The sequence below is a fragment of the Cucumis melo genome, chromosome 10 (assembly GCF_025177605.1).
Source record: "Cucumis melo cultivar AY chromosome 10, USDA_Cmelo_AY_1.0, whole genome shotgun sequence".
Classification (NCBI taxonomy): domain Eukaryota; kingdom Viridiplantae; phylum Streptophyta; class Magnoliopsida; order Cucurbitales; family Cucurbitaceae; genus Cucumis; species Cucumis melo.
The window spans coordinates 25,749,854-25,771,105 of NC_066866.1; the positions used below are offsets into that span (position 1 = coordinate 25,749,854).

The 21,252-nt window shown below is 41.4% G+C and overlaps 1 protein-coding gene across 6 annotated transcripts in view; it reads left to right on the plus strand.

Moving 5' to 3' along the window:
* The window catches only part of LOC107991735 (uncharacterized), a 38,770-nt gene extending 17,800 nt beyond the window's left edge, over positions 1–20,970 (plus strand). For 4 of the 6 annotated variants that reach the window (XM_051090738.1, XM_051090741.1, XM_051090737.1 and 1 more), the window contains 2 exons: positions 13,888–15,159; positions 19,637–20,970. In XM_051090738.1, coding sequence (XP_050946695.1) covers positions 13,888–15,159; positions 19,637–19,677 — 1,313 coding nt within the window. In that variant the 3' untranslated portion in view covers positions 19,678–20,970. The remainder of the gene's footprint in view (positions 1–13,887; positions 15,160–19,636) is intronic. The other 2 variants (XM_051090739.1, XM_051090740.1) reach the window with 2 other exon arrangements.
* Positions 20,971–21,252: the final 282 nt, after the last annotated feature.

Here is a 21,252-nt window from a genome sequence, read left to right on the forward strand (position 1 = left end):
GGGGAATTTCAAAAACATTTTAATCTTTATTCAAATGAATTAAAAAAGTGTTGGATGTAACTTTCTTAAAAAAAATTTGCAAACTTCTTTTCAAAATATTATTTTAGTGAGAAGCTAAAAAAATGAGACTTATCTGAAACTCACATTATGCATTCTTTAAAAAAACCATTATAGACGCTTATTTGATTTTCTATCATTTTTTAATAAAAACTTTAAAGAAGCATTTTTGTCAGTAGGGTATCATTATAGAATCAGTAATGAATGAACAAGGCATTGGGTCCCTACTTACCACATTCATGACATTACAACGTCATTTCCTACTGTAGTTGGAGTTGTTCATTAATTACAACAAGCAGATAACCCATGTGCCTCACGACACTAGGCATAGAATTCGTTAGTTAGCATACTTCCACATGATTTATGAGTCTGACCTAGTATGCCGTCACAATACGAGAATGAACCGAACATGTTTCGACATTCTATGCCACTTACTTTGAACCATCACTGGATTAAAGTCGACGAAAATCATCGATGTCGAGGAGATGATGGCAATGTTCCTCCACGTACTGGCGCACAATGCTAAGAATTGAGTCATTCAAAGAGAGTTTCTACGGTCCGGTAAGACTATTTCATGACACTTCAACATAGTCTTGTTAGCAGTGTTACGCTTGCATGATGAGTTGTTGAAGAAACAACAACCAGTGACAAACAGTTGCATAGAACCACGGTGGATTATAAAATTTAGAATTTTCTTAGTGCATTAGATGGCACATACATCAAGGTGAATGGTGATGGCAAGTGATCGACCAAGGTATAGAACATGAAAGAGCGAAGTTGCCACAAATGTCATTGGAGTATGTGAACAAAAGGAGATTTTGTTTTCGTACTAGCCAGCTAGGAAGGATAAGTTATGGACTCTATGTTCTTTGAGACACCATCTGAAGACCAAATGGCCTGAAGGTGCTAAAGGGTAAAGATGGACACCTTGAATTTTTCCCTTAGGCAATACTGTATTTGTGAAGATCAAGTAAGTGCATAATACAAGGTCTTTCAAATTTATAAGTGAATAGGAACCAACCATTTCAATACGTTGTTTCTAGGGAAAACCTAATGTGAGTTTCAATGAATTGCTTGCTTTCTTGGTCCTTGATATATGAAACTTAGCCTATCTACTTTATTTTTGTTTTCATTTCTACTTTTGAATGTTGCATATTTGATTTGCTATTGGGCTTTTTAGTTACCATGCAAGTTCCTAAGGAGGTGCCTCTTGATATGCAGTGCAAGGATAAGTTCTTAATTCAAAGTGTTATTGTAGTACCCGATGGTACAACATCAAAATACATTAGTGCAGAATTGGTAGGAATGTCTTGTTGATTCTTTCTTTTGCTATGTAATTCTTTTTATCAATAATGATGTTATATTGTTGCTTATGTTTTGCATCTATGAAGTGTAGTTTAACAACGGAGATGGTAAGGTAGTTGAAGAGTTTAAGATGAGGGTTGTTTACATTTTTGCAAATCCTCTATTGCCTATCCCAGAAGGATTTGAAGAATGATCTCCTCCATGGACCACTGGAGTGAATACTTATGGGCATGTTTCTCTTGCATCTCCCTTCTTTTTCATCTTTTGATTTTTTAGTAGTTATGGGTATGTTTCTCTTCCAAAATCATTTAATGGCCTCCTTTGTATTGTCACTTTTATTGTACTCTATGGTGGCATATATGTGTTTAGGGATTTTCAAGAATGTTGCTACATGTGTGAATGCAGGATTAGTGAAACAAAATGAGCAATGCTGTGAGCTAGAAATTGAAGATATGAAAATATCAATTATGTAAGATTATTTTTTTCTACTCTTTTTGTAATCCATATTTGATTTTCTATGTATAAGTTGAGGTATTGTGTGCTTAGCATTCAGTTATATTTCAGGTTCAAAACACAACCTCTTATCTCCTCTTATTCTTGCAGCTTAGATGAATCATGATTCAATGTCAATAAATGTTCAAAATTACTTTGGGGTACAAAGTTATATATGTTCTAGCCTGCTAGTGAATTTTTACATTTGATAGACGAGGTTAGTATTGACTTTCTAGCCTAATAACATATTTTCTTACATTAGGGTACAACTTTTTACTTGTATCATGGTTTACAACTTCTCCCTTTCCTATTACATTTATTTACATATTGCTGCTTACTGAAACTTCTCTGCAAGGGTTATATAAAGTGAATCCTAACATACATTTTCCTAATCAAGTGTTAAATGCTAGCAACCAATTTAAACTGTCACATTGTGAAAAAAAATGGACACTTTTTCTTTATCCAAAGAATCATAATTTAGATAGTGGCATCAAGAGTTCATGCTTTATAGTTTAAATAAATGAGTGGTTAGAAAGATGGATTTCTTAACTGTAACGACCCAACTTTCCAGACTAAGCTGAGGTCACTACCCAATACCAAAACTCGACCATTCAACATAAAATTTAAAACGGACCAGATACGATTCATTAAAACATTATAAACCTTACAAAAGAAAGTTTCGGGCCCTATTTTAAATAATTCAAAAAGTCACAAAATAAAATATCAAGTCACAAGTCCAAAATCACAAGTCAAAATATTCTGACAAAATACATAGCGGAAGCGAAAAGAAAACCAGACGCGTCCATATGGCCTTCACGCATCCTTCCTGCCTCTCGTCGGTCTGCCCCTCGCTGTGCCCCTACCTGAAAAGTTAAAGAAAAGAAAGGGTGAGTATAAACATACCCAGTAAGGGACCCACTACTGGGCCCGTTAGGGGACAACAGTTAACTTCCTATTCGGGGGTACCCTACATAACAGTCTAGTGGTTCCGTAGAACGCGCATATCAGTCTAGTGCTCCCGAAGGATGCACATATCAGTCTAGTGCTCCCGAAGGATGCACATATCAGTCTAGTGCTCCCGAAGGATGCACATATCAGTCTAGTGCTCCCGAAGGACGCACCTATCAGTAAGGCACGCTACCCCATAGACGAAGCTAACTGTTACCCCTCAGTCCATACTAAACTGTCTACATCAATCACATCCCAACGGCATTCATATTACAATTCCACCATAGGCTTTGTCAGTCAGATAGTATAGGTTTAAACATCTACACCCTCAGCTGCTATACGCATCACCAATTCGCACACCAATAGGGAAAACCCTAGGTCCAATCGACTAACCAACCAAAACCGGACTCACTGTCCTTTCTCGTCCAAATTCCATGAACCACACCCAGACCAGTGTTTTACTACATACTGAACCGTAACTTCAAGGTCCATCAACATAAAATCTCAATCCACAATTCGCAGTCACAGTATATTTACATCAGACAAATATAATAACAGTACTTAACAGTCAACACGCATACAGTTATTCAGTACAGTCACTAACGTGTAATCCCCTGTGGATTACTACGTTTTCAGTCTGGATTCGGGGTCCAGTAGTAGGAAAACCCTTACCTGATACTCGGTTATGCCCCTCGATCGAATCCACGCTCAACAGATCCACCTAACGAAACACGAAAGTTTTAGTTGATGACTTTAGTAGAAGTCGTTTTAAAAAGGTCGGAAGCGACATCCGATGACTTACCCAAGGAAAGGAAGCTATCTCCAACCAGGCCTGCCGCGGGACCCGAGAACTTAAGCGTCAACTCTGTACTACCTTCAAGGGAGAAAAGTAGGGCCATATCTTATTCCAATATTCAAACTCGAATCGGACGAGGTAACATTAGGGAATTCATCAAAACAATCCTTACCGAAGACTCACCGTGAACCGAATTGGAGGAAGGAAGGCTGAGGTGGCTCGGCTCGGCTCGGCTTGGACTCGGCTCGGCTCGGCTCGGCTCGGCTTAACTCGGCTTGGTTCTCGCCTCGGCTCGGCTCAGCTCGGCTTGGTTCTCGGCTCGGCTCGGCTCGGCTTAACTCGGCTTGGTTCTCGGCTCGGCTCGGCTCGGCTCGGCTTGGTTCGGCTCGCGGCTCGGCTCACTCGGCTCACTCGGCTCGCTCGGCTCGACTCACGCGGCTCGCTCGACTCGGCTCACGCGGCTCGCTCGGCTCGGCTCGCGCGGCTCGCTCGGCTCGGCTCACGCGGCTCGCTCGGCTCGGACTGGAAGCGGTTTCGGGTCGGGTCAGCAATGGAACCGGGTCGGGTCGGCTTCACTTCACGGTTCGTGTATCTCTTCCCCCTTCCGGCGACGACGGCGCTCCCCTCTGTGCTCTGTCGGCGTCGGAAACACGAGATGATGAAGGAGAGGATGCCGGCGGTGGTAGAAACGAAGAGAGAGAGATGGAGAAGCGTCGGCTGTAGGTGGACGGCACCCCCTCTGTGTTCTGCCGGCGTCGGAGCACGAGATGAGGACGGAGAGGATGGGTGATGGCGGCGGAGACGAAGGCGGAAGAGGAAAAGAATGGAGAGACACGGCGGTGATGCGGAAATGAAGAAGGAAGAGATGGAGACGGTGGGTGGCGGCGTTGGGCGAGGAAGGAGGAAGAAGAGAAGAAAAATTTTCAGGGGGGGGCTCGCGCGCGGGGCTAGGGTTCCTCCTCTCCCCTTTTTTTTTAAAAATATATATATATATATTTATATATTAAATTAAGAAAATAATAATAATAATAATAATAAAGTAATAATAATAATATATTAATAATATTAATATTAAATAAATAATAAATTAATATTATGTAATAATAATGTTATTGTTTTAAATTAATAATATTACTATAATATTATATAATGATAATAATTATAATATTAATATTATAACAAATAAAATAAATATTATTAATAATAATATAATTAATATTATATTATTATTATATCAACTTACACCAACATTTTAGAATTCCGAATAATTTACATAAAACGAGAAAATTTTACCTTAAATTTTTCGGAGCGTTACATTCTTCCCTCCTTAGGGAACTTTCGTCCTCGAAAGTTTTATTCCTCGAACAGTTCGGGATAACGGGACCTCATGTCATCTTCACGCTCCCATGTAGCCTCTTCTACCCGGTGATTCCGCCATAAGAATTTAACCAGGGGAATTTATTTATTCCTCAACGTCTTCACCTCTCTAGAAAGCACCTCAATGGGTTGTTCAACATAGCTCAAGTTTTCATCAATCTTTAGTGGCTCATAATCCACCACATGGGATGGATCTGGCACGTACTTCCTCAACATAGAAACATGAAACACATCATGAACTGTCGAGAGTGATGGTGGCAACGCCAAGCGATAAGCTACAGGGCCAATCCGCTCCAGAATCTCAAACGGCCCAACAAAACGGGGACTCAGCTTTCCCTTCCTTTCAAAACGTAAAACACCTCTCATAGGTGCTACTTTTAAGAACACCTTATCCCCTACCTCAAACTCAAGGTCCTTCCGCCTCACATCTGCATAACTCTTCTGTCTACTCTGAGCGGTATGCATGCGTGATCTAATCTTCTGAATCGCTTCGTTAATAGACTGAACTAACTCAGGGCCCATCAATCTCTGCTCACCTACCTCACCCCAGCAAACCGGGGATCTACAACATTTGCCGTACAGGGCCTCAAACGGTGCCATGCCAATAGTAGCCTGATAACTGTTATTATAAACAAATTCCATCAAATGTAAGTGGGAGTCCCAGCTACCTGGAAATTCCAATGCACACGCTCGCAACATATCCTCTAAGACTTGGTTCAGACGCTCAGTCTGACCGTCAGTTTGTGGATGGAAAGCTGTGCTAAAGTCTAACCTCGTGCCCATAGCAGTCTGCAAACCCTTCAAGAATTTGGAAGTGAAACGGGCATCTCTATCAGAAACAATTGACACTGGCACTCCGTGTAATCTCACTATCTCAGACATGTACAACTGTGCCCACTTACTAGCAGTATAGGTGGATTTACCCGGAACGAAGTGCGCTGATTTAGTAAGTCTGTCCACCACAACCCAGATCACTGTAAAACCCCTCAGAGTTCTCGGTAGCCCTGTAATGAAATCCATGGACACGTTTTCCCACTTCCATTCCGGTATGCTCAAGGGTTGTAATAAACCCGCTGGTTTCTGCCTTGGTGCCTTAACCTGCTGACACACCAAGCATTTACTAACAAATTCTGCTACTTCTCTCTTCATGTTACGCCACCAATAAACCCGCTTTAGGTCCTGATACATCTTCGTACTACCTGGGTGCATAGAAAATGGGGAACTGTGAGCCTCAGCTAATAATTCTGTCTTAACCGCACTATCTGACGGAACACAGAGGCGTCTTTCAAACAACAGTCCACCGTCAGAGGATAACGAGAACTCAGCCGCTTGCCCTGCCTCTGCTAGGCCACGTTTCTCAACCAGATAAGGATCGTTACTCTGAGCATCGATGATCCTTTGCCTCAAAGTCGGCTGTACCGTCAACTGGGCTAACTGCATAGTAACTGCCCCCACTGACACTGCAATCTCAGCCCGCTCGAGATCCCGATGCAATGGGGCCTGTCGGGTAATAAGTGCTGCTGAATGTGATACCTTCCTACTAAGAGCATCAGCTACCACATTTGCTTTACCCGGATGATACAGTATCTCACAATCGTAATCCTTCACTAACTCAAGCCACCTTCGCTGTCTCATATTCAATTCTTTCTGAGTAAAGAAGTATTTCAAGCTCTTATGATCTGTGAATATCTGTATCTTTTCACCATATAAATAATGCCTCCATATTTTCAAAGCAAAAACCACTGCTGCCAACTCTAGATCATGTGTAGGGTAGTTCTGCTCATGACTCTTCAACTGACGAGACGCATAAGCGACCACCTTACCCCGCTGCATCAAAACACAACCCAGACCCTTCTTGGAAGCATCACTATAAATCACGAAACTGCCAGAACCATCAGGTACAGTAAGAACCGGTGCGGTAACTAGCTTCTGTTTAAGGTTCTGGAAACTGTCCTCACATGCCTTGCTCCAAACAAAAGGAGCTCCCTTTCTGGTCAACTGAGTAAGAGGAGTAGCTATACGAGAAAAGTTCTCCACAAACCGTCGATAATAGCCCGCTAAACCCAGAAAGCTACGAACCTCACTGACCGTGGAAGGTCGGGTCCAACCGGTGACTGCCTCTATCTTAGCTGGATCCACAGAGACTCCAGCCTTAGAAACCACGTGGCCCAGAAAGGACACCTGCTTTAGCCAAAACTCGCACTTCGAGAACTTTGCGTACAACTTATTATCCCGAAGTGTTTGCAAAACCATACATAAGTGCTCCTCGTGTTCGGCCTCCGTCTTGGAGTATATCAAGATATCGTCGATAAACACGATCACAAAAGTATCTAGGAACTCCCTAAACACTCTGTTCATCAAGTCCATAAATACTGCCGGAGCATTCGTCAAACCAAAAGACATCACAATAAACTCGTAGTGTCCATACCTGGAACGAAATGCTGTCTTCGGCACATCCTCATCCTTAATCCTCAGCTGATGGTATCCCGACCGAAGATCAATCTTAGAGAACACTGTGGCTCCCTGTAACTGGTCAAATAGATCGTCAATCTTGGGCAAGGGATATCTGTTCTTTACGGTTACTTTGTTCAACTCCCTATAGTCAATGCACAGACGCATCGATCCGTCCTTCTTCTTAACAAATAAGACTGGCGCACCCCAAGGTGACACACTCGGTCGAATGAATCCCTTATCAAGCAATTCCTGTAACTGTACCTTCAGTTCTTTCAGTTCTGCGGGGGCCATTCTGTAAGGGGCTCTGGATATAGGAACCGTGCCCGGCTCCAACTCTTTGGCAAACTCAACCTCCCTGTGAGGAGGTAACCCTGGAAGTTCCTCAGGAAAAACGTCCGGATAGTCCCTCACCACCGGTTCTGACGACAGGGATACATCCGCCTCTCTAGTATCCACCACACTCGCTAAGATACCCCAAGTACCCTGACTGAGCAGTTTACTGGCCCTGATGGCTGAGATTACCTGAGGCAACGACTTTGATCCTCCTCCCTTAAATTTAAAACTGGCCATCGAGGGAGGGTTAAACGTTACCTCCTTACGTGAACAATCTATACTGGCGTGGTTAGCGGCCAACCAATCCATACCCAGGATTACATCAAAATCCAGCATATCCAGGACTATCAGCGTTACCTCAATCACATGGCCTGCTATCTCAATCTGGCATGCTTTCACCTTTTCCCTCGACAACATACATTCCCCGGAAGGAGTAGATACTGATAGAACATGGTGTAAGGGTTCTACCTCTAAGCGGGCATGCAACACAAATGCGGAAGAGATAAAAGAATGTGACGAACCCGAATCAAACAAAACTAAGGCGTAATGCCCCAACACTGGGAGCGTACCTGTCACTACTGTGCCTGCCTTCTCAGCCTCAGTCTTGTTGGTAGCAAAGACTCTACCCTGATGTGGAGCACCTGCTCCCTGATTCTGTGCGATCCCCGTGAGTCTCAACGGGCATCTATCAGCTGTATGACCCTCTTGCCTGCACTTAAAGCAGGTCCTGGTCCCGAATAAGCAACGGCCCAAATGGTGCTTCCCACAAGTGGTACACAACGGCTTCCCTCTGGCAGCCTCCCCTGCCTCAAAAGGTTTCTGCTGGAAGCTGCGAAACTCACCACCTGGTCTGAAATTCCGCTGTGGCACTGGAACAGGCTGCTGCTCAGCCTTCCTCTTCTGTCCCGATGTCGAACCTCTACCAGCGGTCTTAGACGAGTTGGCCCTCTCCTGTAAACTGAGATCCACTGCCAGGCGCAGTGCATCGGCATGAGTAGCGGGTCTGAAAGCTCGGACCAAACCCTGAATGTCCAGTCTGAGGCCTCTAACAAACTTATCAGCTCTGGCCGCCTCGGTCGCTATCATCTCGGGAGCGAAGCGGGATAACATGTCAAACTCCGCATCATACTGCTCCACTGTCAGGTCACCCTGCTCTAAGTTCAGGAACTCCTGCCGCTTGGCGTCTCTCAAACTGGCAGAGAAGAATTTCGCATAGAAACTCTCCTTGAATTCCTGCCACGTGATCTGACTCACATCGCCACCTAGCATCCTCTCTGTAGTCTCCCACCATGCAGTACCTCCGTCAGTCAACATAAAAACAGCACACTGAACCTTCTGATCCTCAGGGCATTTCATGTAACGGAATATGGTCTCCAAGGACGATAACCACATCTGAGCCCTGGTGGGGTCCTCCAAAGACCCATCAAACGTCGTGGGATTATACTTCCTGAAATCCCTCAGGTGCTTAGCCTCTGCTGACAACTGATCCGGCACAAACTGGGGCGCAACTGGTACCGGAGCCGGAGCTGGGGCAGGAACTGGTGCTGGGGCTGGCGCTGGAGCTGGCGCCGGAGTTGGCGAGGCAGGCTTCTGCTGCTCCCGCATCTGCATAATCAAATCTCTAAACCTCTGCTCCATGGCGGCTAGGTCCGCATGAGTAACTGGCGCAGCCGGGTCAGGGGCTTGGGCTACAGGCTGCACCTCAGGTTGAACGCGTCCTGCTCCCCTTCCTCGGCCTTCTCGGCCACCCCTACGTGCACCTCTCCTTGGTGGCATTTCCCTAACAACCACCAACGATTCCTTTAGTCATAAATGGTAATTGAATTTGCAGTTTAACTTAGGTAAGATAATGCATGTAGAGTTATACATATACTTTCATGAGAGCGTACCTGACGAGCGGCAAGGATCGTTTCAGCCATAAGGACACAAAACACAGACTCACATTATAAGCCAGTCTACAGAACCTAAAACTTAGGCTCTGATACCAACTGTAACGACCCAACTTTCCGGACTAAGCTGAGGTCACTACCCAATACCAAAACTCGACCATTCAACATAAAATTTAAAACGGACCAGATACGATTCATTAAAACATTATAAACCTTACAAAAGACAGTTTCGGGCCCTATTTTAAATAATTCAAAAAGTCACAAAATAAAATATCAAGTCACCAGTCCAAAATCACAAGTCAAAATATTCTGACAAAATACATAGCGGAAGCGAAAAGAAAACCAGACGCGTCCATATGGCCTTCACGCATCCTTCCTGCCTCTCGTCGGTCTGCCCCTCGCTGTGCCCCTACCTGAAAAGTTAAAGAAAAGAAAGGGTGAGTATAAACATACCCAGTAAGGGACCCACTACTGGGCCCGTTAGGGGACAACAGTTAACTTCCTATTCGGGGGTACCCTACATAACAGTCTAGTGGTTCCGTAGAACGCGCATATCAGTCTAGTGCTCCCGAAGGATGCACATATCAGTCTAGTGCTCCCGAAGGATGCACATATCAGTCTAGTGCTCCCGAAGGATGCACATATCAGTCTAGTGCTCCCGAAGGATGCACATATCAGTCTAGTGCTCCCGAAGGACGCACCTATCAGTAAGGCACGCTACCCCATAGACGAAGCTAACTGTTACCCTTCAGTCCATACTAAACTGTCTACATCAATCACATCCCAACGGCATTCATATTACAATTCCACCATAGGCTTTGTCAGTCAGATAGTATAGGTTTAAACATCTACACCCTCAGCTGCTATACGCATCACCAATTCGCACACCAATAGGGAAAACCCTAGGTCCAATCGACTAACCAACCAAAACCGGACTCACTGTCCTTTCCCGTCCAAATTCCATGAACCACACCCAGACAGTGTTTTACTACATACTGAACCGTAACTTCAAGGTCCATCAACATAAAATCTCAATCCACAATTCGCAGTCACAGTATATTTACATCAGACAAATATAATAACAGTACTTAACAGTCAACACGCATACAGTTATTCAGTACAGTCACTAACGTGTAATCCCCTGTGGATTACTACGTTTTCAGTCTGGATTCGGGGTCCAGTAGTAGGAAAACCCTTACCTGATACTCGGTTATGCCCCTCGATCGAATCCACGCTCAACAGATCCACCTAACGAAACACGAAAGTTTTAGTTGATGACTTTAGTAGAAGTCGTTTTAAAAAGGTCGGAAGCGACATCCGATGACTTACCCAAGGAAAGGAAGCTATCTCCAACCAGGCCTGCCGCGGGACCCGAGAACTTAAGCGTCAACTCTGTACTACCTTCAAGGGAGAAAAGTAGGGCCATATCTTATTCCAATATTCAAACTCGAATCGGACGAGGTAACATTAGGGAATTCATCAAAACAATCCTTACCGAAGACTCACCGTGAACCGAATTGGAGGAAGGAAGGCTGAGGTGGCTCGGCTCGGCTCGGCTTGGACTCGGCTCGGCTCGGCTCGGCTCGGCTTAACTCGGCTTGGTTCTCGGCTCGGCTCGGCTCAGCTCGGCTTGATTCTCGGCTCGGCTCGGCTCGGCTCGGCTCGGCTTAACTCGGCTTGGTTCTCGGCTCGGCTCGGCTCGGCTCGGCTTGGTTCGGCTCGCGGCTCGGCTCACTCGGCTCACTCGGCTCGCTCGGCTCGGCTCACGCGGCTCGCTCGGCTCGGCTCATGCGGCTCGCTCGGCTCGGCTCGCGCGGCTCGCTCGGCTCGGCTCACGCGGCTCGCTCGGCTCGGACTGGAAGCTGTTTCGGGTCGGGTCAGCAATGGAACCGGGTCGGGTCGGCTTCACTTCACGGTTCGTGTATCTCTTCCCCCTTCCGGCGACGACGACGCTCCCCTCTGTGCTCTGTCGGCGTCGGAAACACGAGATGATGAAGGAGAGGATGCCGGCGGTGGTAGAAACGAAGAGAGAGAGATGGAGAAGCGTCGGCTGTATGTGGACGGCACCCCTTCTGTGTTCTGCCGGCGTCGGAGCACGAGATGAGGACGGAGAGGATGGGTGATGGCGGCGGAGACGAAGGCGGAAGAGGAAAAGAATGGAGAGACACGGCGGTGATGCGGAAATGAAGAAGGAAGAGATGGAGACGGTGGGTGGCAGCGTCGGGCGAGGAAGGAGGAAGAAGAGAAGAAAAATTTTCAGGGGGGGGGCTCGCGCGCGGGGCTAGGGTTCCTCCTCTCCCCTTTTTTTTAAAATATATATATATATATATATTTATATATTAAATTAAGAAAATAATAATAATAATAATAATAAAGTAATAATAATAATATATTAATAATATTAATATTAAATAAATAATAAATTAATATTATGTAATAATAATGTTATTGTTTTAAATTAATAATATTACTATAATATTATATAATGATAATAATTATAATATTAATATTATAACAAATAAAATAAATATTAATAATAATAATATAATTAATATTATATTATTATTATATCAACTTACACCAACATTTTAGAATTCTGAATAATTTACATAAAACGAGAAAATTTTACCTTAAATTTTTCGGAGCGTTACATTAACATTGCAATATGAGTAAATTCGAGAAGCTATAAAAGAGGCAATAATAGCTTTAAAGCTATAAAAAGTTTATAAAAGCTATGAAATTTATTTTTCTATAATTTAAAGGCTTATTATAGCTTTTATTAAATAAATCATTATAATTGCCACTAAATGCTATGATATATAAATAATAGAGAAACTTACATAAATGTAACAAAACACAAACTATTTACGGCCCGTATAACAAAGGCTATAAAGTCAGCAATTTTTTAAATATTTCAGGTTTGCCCTTCCATCTTTCTTTTGCGATTCGTCTTTCTCCTGCTATTTCTTTCATAGTATTTCTCCTGCGATTTCGTCTTTCTTCTTTCCTATTTTTTTCTGCAATTTCTTTCCATCATCTTTCTTATTTTTCAATTCTTTATTTACGTCGTTTAATCTTTCCATCGTTTTTCTTCTTTTCCTTTTCTTTTTTTCACTTTTCCATCGTCTTTCTACTTTTCCTCTTCTTTTTTTTGCTGCAATTTCTTTCCATCGTCTTTCTTTTTTTCTTTTTTTTTACGTCTTGTACAAAAAATAGCAAAATCTAAAAGATCGTGTATAAAGAATCTTGAAAAAAACAATCATTTAGATTAGAGTAGCCAAATGTAAACTATAGTTTAAAAAAATAAACAATCGTGTAAAAAAAATAAAAGATCGTGTATAAATAATTTTGAAAAAAAATCATTTAGATTGGAGTAGCTAAATGTAAACGATCATGTAAAAAAAGTAAAAGATTGTGTATAAAGAATCTTGAAAAAAATCATTTAGATTTGAGTAGCCAAATGTAAACGATCGTGTAAAAAAAATAAAAGATCGTGTATAAAGAACCTTGAAAAAAAATCATTTAGATTGGAGTAGCCAAATGTACACGATCGTGTAAAACAAGTAAATGATCGTGTAAAGAAATCTAAATGGTTGTGTACCAAAAGAATTAAAAATATCGTGTGGTAAATTTTGGAAAAAAAATCATTTAGATTTTGGGTCCCAAAATCTAAACGATTGTGTAACCAAATTTAAACATAACCAAATTAAATGATCGTGTAACAAAATTAAACGATAGCATTGATGTAAACCCGATATTTTCTTGGTTTAATTTCTTTAAATGTGGGAAAAAAAAAAAAGAAAAAAAAATGGAAATTAAGTGTAAATATAAATATATATATTTATATATTAAATAGTTTTATTAAATTAATTGAAGAAAATAAAGAAAAGAAAGGACAAAAAGAAGAAAATTTCATTTTCTCTTTTCTTCTTCTTCTTCTCTTCCCTTCACCGCCAAGAGTTGAAGACATCCAAGTTTCCTTTATTTTTTTTTCTTTTTCCTTCTACTTGGTATCAGAGCAGTTTGCTCCATGGGAATTAAGGTAGAGCGGTTAGCTCTAAGAAGAAACTGGAAAGTAAATAATTGAACGTCAAGTTAGCTTAAAGGGAACTAGTGGAGTATGGTCTAGGTAAGGGTAGAAGTGAGTCCAATTATTATTAATACGTGAGTAGACATTTAGTATCATGCATTTGAGTTAAGTATTTATAGTATGTCTAATGTGTTGACATATTATAGGAGTCATGCCACCACGTACTGGTAGACGACGCCGGCAGAATCAGGACGGGATGCAAGGTCCTACCCAAGGTCCATCTGTAGGGGAATCTAGTACCCTAGGAGTTCGAGGTGGTGCAGGAAACGAGCAGTTTGCGAGAACAACACAGGAAATAGGAAGGACAGATAGAGCAGAGCCTAGTGATCCAGAAAAGGCATACGGAATTGAACGGCTGAAGAAGTTAGGGGCTACAGTGTTTGAAGGTTCCACAGATCCAGCTGATGCAGAGAACTGGTTGAATATGCTTGAAAAGTGTTTTGATGTGATGAATTGTCCTGAGGAGCGAAAGGTTAGATTGGCCACATTTTTGTTGCAAAAAGAGGCTGAAGGATGGTGGAAATCTATATTAGCAAGACGCAGTGATGCACGTGCTTTAGACTGGCAGACTTTTAGAGGCATCTTCGAAGATAAGTATTATCCCAGCACATACTGCGAAGCCAAGAGGGATGAATTTCTGGGGTTGAAACAAGGATCACTTTCAGTGGCTGAGTATGAGAGGAAGTATACCGAGCTTTCACGGTATGCTGACGTTATTATAGCTTCTGAGAGTGACAGGTGCCGAAGGTTTGAAAGAGGATTGCGTTTTGAAATACGTACCCCAGTTACAGCCATTGCTAAGTGGACGAATTTCTCTCAGTTAGTGGAGACTGCCCTTCGTGTGGAGCAGAGTATAACAGAAGAGAAATCGGCAGTGGAGCTTAGTCGTGGGACTTCAACAGCTAGTGGATTTAGAGGCCGTGAGCAGCGGAGGTTCACGCCTGGGATAAATATTTCAAGCCGTCAAGATTTTAAGAATCGCTCTGGAGGCCAAGCATCGAGGAACGTGAGTTATGGTAGTGTTTTTCAGAGACAGAGCCAGAGAATACCTAGTCAACCCATCAGATCAACAGTAAGATCGCAACCAGGTCAGGAGTCCATTGCTAGTACCGCCAGGCGAATACCATGCACGAGTTGTGGCAGGAACCATCGGGGTCAGTGTTTGGTAGGTGCCGGTGTATGTTACCAGTGCGGACAGCCAGGACATTTCAAGAAAGATTGTCCGCAGTTGAACATGACAGTTCAGAGACATCAGGGAGTTGGGTCCCAGACAGTTGAGCAATCGAGAGTTTCAGTGGTTCCAACAGAGGGCACCAGTGGTGCAAGGCAAAAGGGAGTTGTTGGAAGACCGAGGCAACAGGGAAAAGTCTATGCTATGACTCAACAAGAAGTAGAGGATGCACCAGACGTTATTACTGGTACAATTCTTATTTGTAATGTACTTGCAGATGTTTTATTTGATCCAGGTGCTACGCATTTCTTTGTTTCTAGTATATTTCTGACTAAGTTGAATAGGATGCTAGAGCCTTTATCTGAGGGGTTAGCTATATACACTCCAGTTGGTGACGTTTTACTTGTTAATGAGGTGTTACGTAATTGTGAAGTTTTAGTAGAAGGTATCAGTTTGCTAGTGGACTTGCTACCACTAGAGTTGCAGAGGTTAGATGTAATTTTGGGAATGGATTTCTTATTTGCTCATTATGCATCTATGGATTGCCATAGGAAGGAAGTGGTTTTCAGAAAACCAGGCTTTGCTGAAGTGGTTTTTAGAGGTATGAGGAAGGTCGTTTCTAGAAGTTGAAAGCTGAGAAATTACTGAGGAAGGGTTGCACAGCGTTTCTTGCACACATCGTAGTAGTGCAGAGAGAAAAACTAAAGCCAAAAGATGTTCCTGTGGTGAAAGAGTTTCTTGATGTATTTCCAGATGATCTTTCAGGTTTGCCACCTGATAGAGAGATTGAGTTCACCATTGAATTATTACCAGGAACAACACCTATTTCACAGGCCCCGTATAGAATGGCTCCAAGCGAGCTAAAAGAATTGAAGATGCAGTTACAAGAACTAGTTGACAAGGGATACATCAGGCCTAGTGTTTCGCCGTGGGGAGCACCAGTGCTTTTTGTGAAAAAGAAAGATGGTACCCTCAGATTATGTATTGACTATAGACAGTTAAACAAGGTTACAATACGTAACAAGTATCCTTTACCACGCATCGATGACTTATTTGATCAACTAAGGGGAGCAACGTTGTTCTCTAAGATTGACTTAAGGTCAGGATACCACCAGTTGAAGGTTAGAGAATCAGATATTGCTAAAACAGCATTTAGAACGAGGTATGGGCATTATGAGTTTCGAGTTATGCCATTCGGTTTAACGAATGCGCCAGCGGTTTTCATGGATCTCATGAACAGGATCTTCCATCGGTATTTAGATCAGTTTGTGATTGTGTTCATTGATGATATATTAGTTTACTCAGTTGACAGAGAATCTCATGAGGAACATCTGAGGATTGTTCTACAGACTCTACGTGAAAAACAGTTATACGCTAAGTTCAGCAAATGTGAGTTCTGGTTGGAACAGGTAGTATTTTTGGGGCATGTAGTTTCAGCAAAAGGAGTTAGTGTCGATCCACAAAAAGTAGAAGCGGTTGTCAATTGGGAAAGACCAATTAGTGCGACAGAAGTACGTAGTTTCTTGGGTTTGGCAGGATACTATAGGCGTTTTATTGAGGATTTCACTCGATTGGCATTGCCTTTGACCGCTTTGACAAGGAAGAATGTTAAGTTTGAGTGGTCAGATAAATGCGAGCAAAGTTTTCAGGAATTGAAGAAAAGACTAGTTACAGCACCTATTTTGGCACTTCCTGTAACAGGGAAGGACTATGTGATTTATTGTGATGCTTCAAGGCTAGGATTAGGTTGTGTGCTTATGCAAAATGGGAATGTAATAGCTTATGCTTCAAGGCAGTTGAAGGAGCATGAGTGTAATTACCCTACCCATGATCTTGAGCTAGCAGCAGTTGTTTTAGCACTAAAAATCTGGAGACACTATTTGTTCGGGGAAAAGTGCCATATTTTCACAGATCATAAAAGTCTGAAGTATATTTTTGATCAAAAAGAGCTAAATCTGAGACAAAGGCGATGGCTAGAACTGATTAAAGATTATGATTGTACTATAGAGTATCATCCAGGTAAGGCCAACGTAGTAGCAGATGCATTAAGTAGGAAGTCAAGACTTCCGAAGAGTGCCTTGTGTGGTATTCGAGTAGCTTTGTTGAATGAGTTAAGAGGTTCCAAGGCAGTAGTAACTACAGAGGATTCAGGAAGTCTCTTAGCTCAATTTCAGGTTCGGTCTTCTCTAGTAACTGAGATTGTAAGAAGACAGTCAGAAGACAGTAATTTACAGAAGAAGTTTGAGAAATCCAAGAAAGGCTTAGAGGTGGAGTTTGAGCTGAGAACAGATGGAGCCATTGTTAAACAAGGAAGATTATGTGTTCCGAATATCAGTGAGCTTAAGAATGCTATTCTAGAAGAAGCTCACAGTTCAGCTTACGCTATGCATCCAGGTAGCACCAAGATGTACAGAACTTTAAAGAAGACTTATTGGTGGTCTGGAATGAAGCAAGAGATAGCTGAATATGTTGATAGATGTTTGATTTGTCAACAGGTTAAACCAGTAAGACAGAGGCCAGGAGGATTTCTTAATCCTTTGCCAGTGCCAGAGTGGAAATGGGAGCATATTACTATGGATTTTCTATTTGGATTACCTCGTACACCCAGTGGACATGATGGTATATGGGTAATAGTAGACAGACTCACCAAGACGACACGATTTATACCGATTAAAATGACATCTACGTTAGACCAGCTAGCGAGATTATATGTTGATAAGATTGTGAGTCAGTATGGAGTACCAGTGTCCATAGTTTCAGATAGGGATCCGAGGTTTACTTCTAAATTTTGGCCTAGTTTACAGAAAGCAATGGGAACAGGGCTAAAGTTTAGTACATCCTTTCATCCCCAAACAGATGGTCAGTCCGAGAGGACCATCCAAACTTTAGAGGACATGTTGAGAGCATGTGTCCTACAACTTAAAGGAAGTTGGGATACCCACTTGCCACTTATGGAGTTTGCTTATAATAATAACTATCAGTCTAGTATCGGTATGGCACCATATGAAGCCTTATACGGGAGACCATGCAGAACTCCTGTGTGCTGGAATGAAGTGGGAGAGCGGAAGTTAGTAGGTCCTGAGTTGGTTCAGATTACGACAAACAATATTAAGTTGATCAGAGAAAATCTGAGGAAAGCCCAAGATCGACAGAAAAGTTATGCGGATAAGCGACGAAGAAACCTAGAATTCCAAGTTGGAGATCAAGTTTTCTTAAAATTATCTCCATGGCGAGGTGTTATTCGTTTCGGAAGAAAAGGTAAGTTAAGTCCTAGATATATTGGGCCATATCAGATAACGGAACGAGTGGGACCAGCAGCGTATAGACTTGAGTTGCCAATAGAACTTGCACGAATACATGATGTTTTCCATGTATCCATGTTAAGAAAATATATACCAGATCCATCGCATGTGTTGCAAGATCAACCAGTTGAATTAAAAGAAGATTTGAGTTATGTTGAAGAACCAGTTCAGATTCTCGACAGAAAGGAACAAGTTTTGAGAAACAAAACGATTCCACTCATAAAAGTTTTGTGGAGACATCATGGAGCGGAGGATGCAACTTGGGAACCAGAATATCAGATGAAGAAGAGCTATCCGATACTTTTCAGTTAAGGACATTCTAAATTTCGAGGACGAAATTTTCTAAAGGGAAGGTAAGTTGTAAACCCGATATTTTTTCTTGGTTTAATTTCTTTAAATGTGGGAAAAAAAAAAAAGAAAAAAAAATGGAAATTAAGTGTAAATATAAATATATATATTTATATATTAAATAGTTTTATTAAATTAATTGAAGAAAATAAAGAAAAGAAAGGACAAAAAGAAGAAAATTTCATTTTCTCTTTTCTTCTTCTTCTTCTCTTCCCTTCACCGCCAAGAGTTGAAGACATCCAAATTCCCTTTATTTTTTTTCTTTTTCCTTCTTCAATTTGCAGAGAACTTCTAAGAGAGAGTTTGGAAGAAGAAGAGAAATTTTACTAGAATTTTTAGGTTGAAGAAGAGGAGGAGAACTCAAGCAAAGTGTATCAATGGCTGAATTTTAGTTCATTCTGCACATCACTGGTTTTTAATTCGGTTTGAACTCTTCAAAAGGAATTAAGAGGTGAGATTTACATTTACTGAAAGTTAACTCATTTTTAAACAAACTTTATGAAGAACGTTGGAGCAAATTCGGATTTTCATTTGGTGCTTTTTGATGAAGAAAACAGGGCAGTTGGTTTTCACTCGAAATCAGGAGGTCTCTGGTTTTTCTTGTATTTCAGAGTGTATCGGTGGAGTTAGAATTTCTATTTAGTATGGTTGGAAAGCTTATTCAATTTACTACAACTTTCATGAAGAAATTGTAAACCAAAAACGACTAAAAATTGGTTAAATTGTAGAAACAAGTTAAAGAGGTCGTGTGCGCAAGATTCTGGAAGTGGTTCTGTTTTGAGGGTTATATGTGTTTATGCACGGGGAATCAGATTTATATGTCTTCAGGTAAGTTTTAGAGGATCTCAAAATGAAGAGTTTGATATAAAGAACACTCATTGTGGTTAAGTATTGAGAAAGTTATAGTTCTTTGAAGTTTATGTTAGAAATCTGGAAATTTTAAAGAATTGTTGAAATAGGATTTTATTTCTTAAGCTTTGTTTTCGTGAGCGTCATCTTTTGTGCGACGTGTTATGTATATCTTTAGGAAACCAGAATGTTTAAGGTTTTAATACTCGGTTGGGTTGTTGGCAGGCCGAGAAGAATTAAACCGAGCTTACAGACCAAGGATCTAGCCCAAGACTGTGAGTGACAAAACCAACTTTGAAATATTTTCCATAACTGTTATTATGATTGAATGCGATAAATGTTTATTTACGAAGCCATGAAAGGTATTTGAATTTCATGACTATTTTCAAGTATACATTTGAAGACTAGATTTCTTAAAGAAATTTATGCTAGCACGTTGATATTAAATGTTTGGAAAGTATTTAAACCACAATATTTTAAGCAAAGCATGAATTAGTATGAAGTTTTGTTTTAAGAACTGCAATTTTCCACGAAAGAGCTGAGTAAAGTTCGAGCTTTGTGTAAAATTTATAAGCAGGCATGTTTTAATATTTTATGATGATTTATGAAATTTTCATTAACTACATGACTGAGATCTTGAGCCTGAGGCTAGAGATTACCGTGTGCACACTGGTTAGATTTCGTTGTTGACGTTGAGTGTACTCCGTAACAACGATGCTGTCGTGAGTGCTGGGCGGGCCCCACTACGACAAAGACGATGGGAGTGCTGGGCGGGCCCCACTACATCGTAGTGCTTGTAAACGTTGTTGTACTAGGTGTACCCTACACAACGTAGATTCGTCATGTTAGTTAAAATGCTTCGATATACTTGATATGTCTTGCTAGATTTCAATGATGAATATGCTGAGTATTTAAGGAAGCTATTCTTACTATTACACATTTACATTTACGACTGGTATAAACAAATTTATATGTGTAAAGTTTTCACGTGCTGTTATCTTTAAATTCATAGTTTTAAACTGAGTCACTCACTGAGCTTCATAGCTCACCCTTTCCAAAATGTTTTACCCATTTTCCAGGTAGAGATCGACTTCCCGGTGCCTGATAGACTGCCTTAGTCTGCGGAAGCTTCATTATCGATTGCCAGTACGTGTTTTGAGTTGGGCATAAAGTCTGTTGTATTTGTGATGTATTCACACCCTTGTATGTTATAGATACTCCACAGTTTGTATAAGCTTTAGGAGCTGTAGTTGTGTAAATTTTGTTGGTTATATTTTGATTAAGATGTCTTTAGGTTTACTCGTGAAATTGGTAAATTTTGAGGTACACATCATGTATGTGTTTGACTAGCTGTGTTTGACTAGCCTAGGATCCGATGTGTTTTGTGGCATGTACAATAGTTTATATACTAGATTGGCAAGTTCATCACATGAAAGTTTTAAGCAGAGTCGACAGATACAGGTACAGAAAAGCGTTGTTTGTCGGCTTCACGCCATCTTTCGGTCTAAGGTAGCAGGTAGTCCGGGAGGGGGTGTGACAACTGAAAATATAAATCGTAGCCTTATCTAAACAATCGCGTATAAATTGTAGCCATATCTAAACGATCGTGTATAAATTGAACCATATCTAAACAATCACATATAAATTGTGGCTATATCTGAACCATCGTGTATAAATTGTAGCCATATCTAAATGATTGCGTATCAAACAAGAACCAAATCTAAACGATCGGAAATATATTGTGTGCGTTATTAACGGTGTGGTTGACGGGGCACTTTTGGTATTTTACATGGTGGGCCTCTGGGCTTTTTTCGTTTTTGGAATTTTTCTATAGAGTGTGA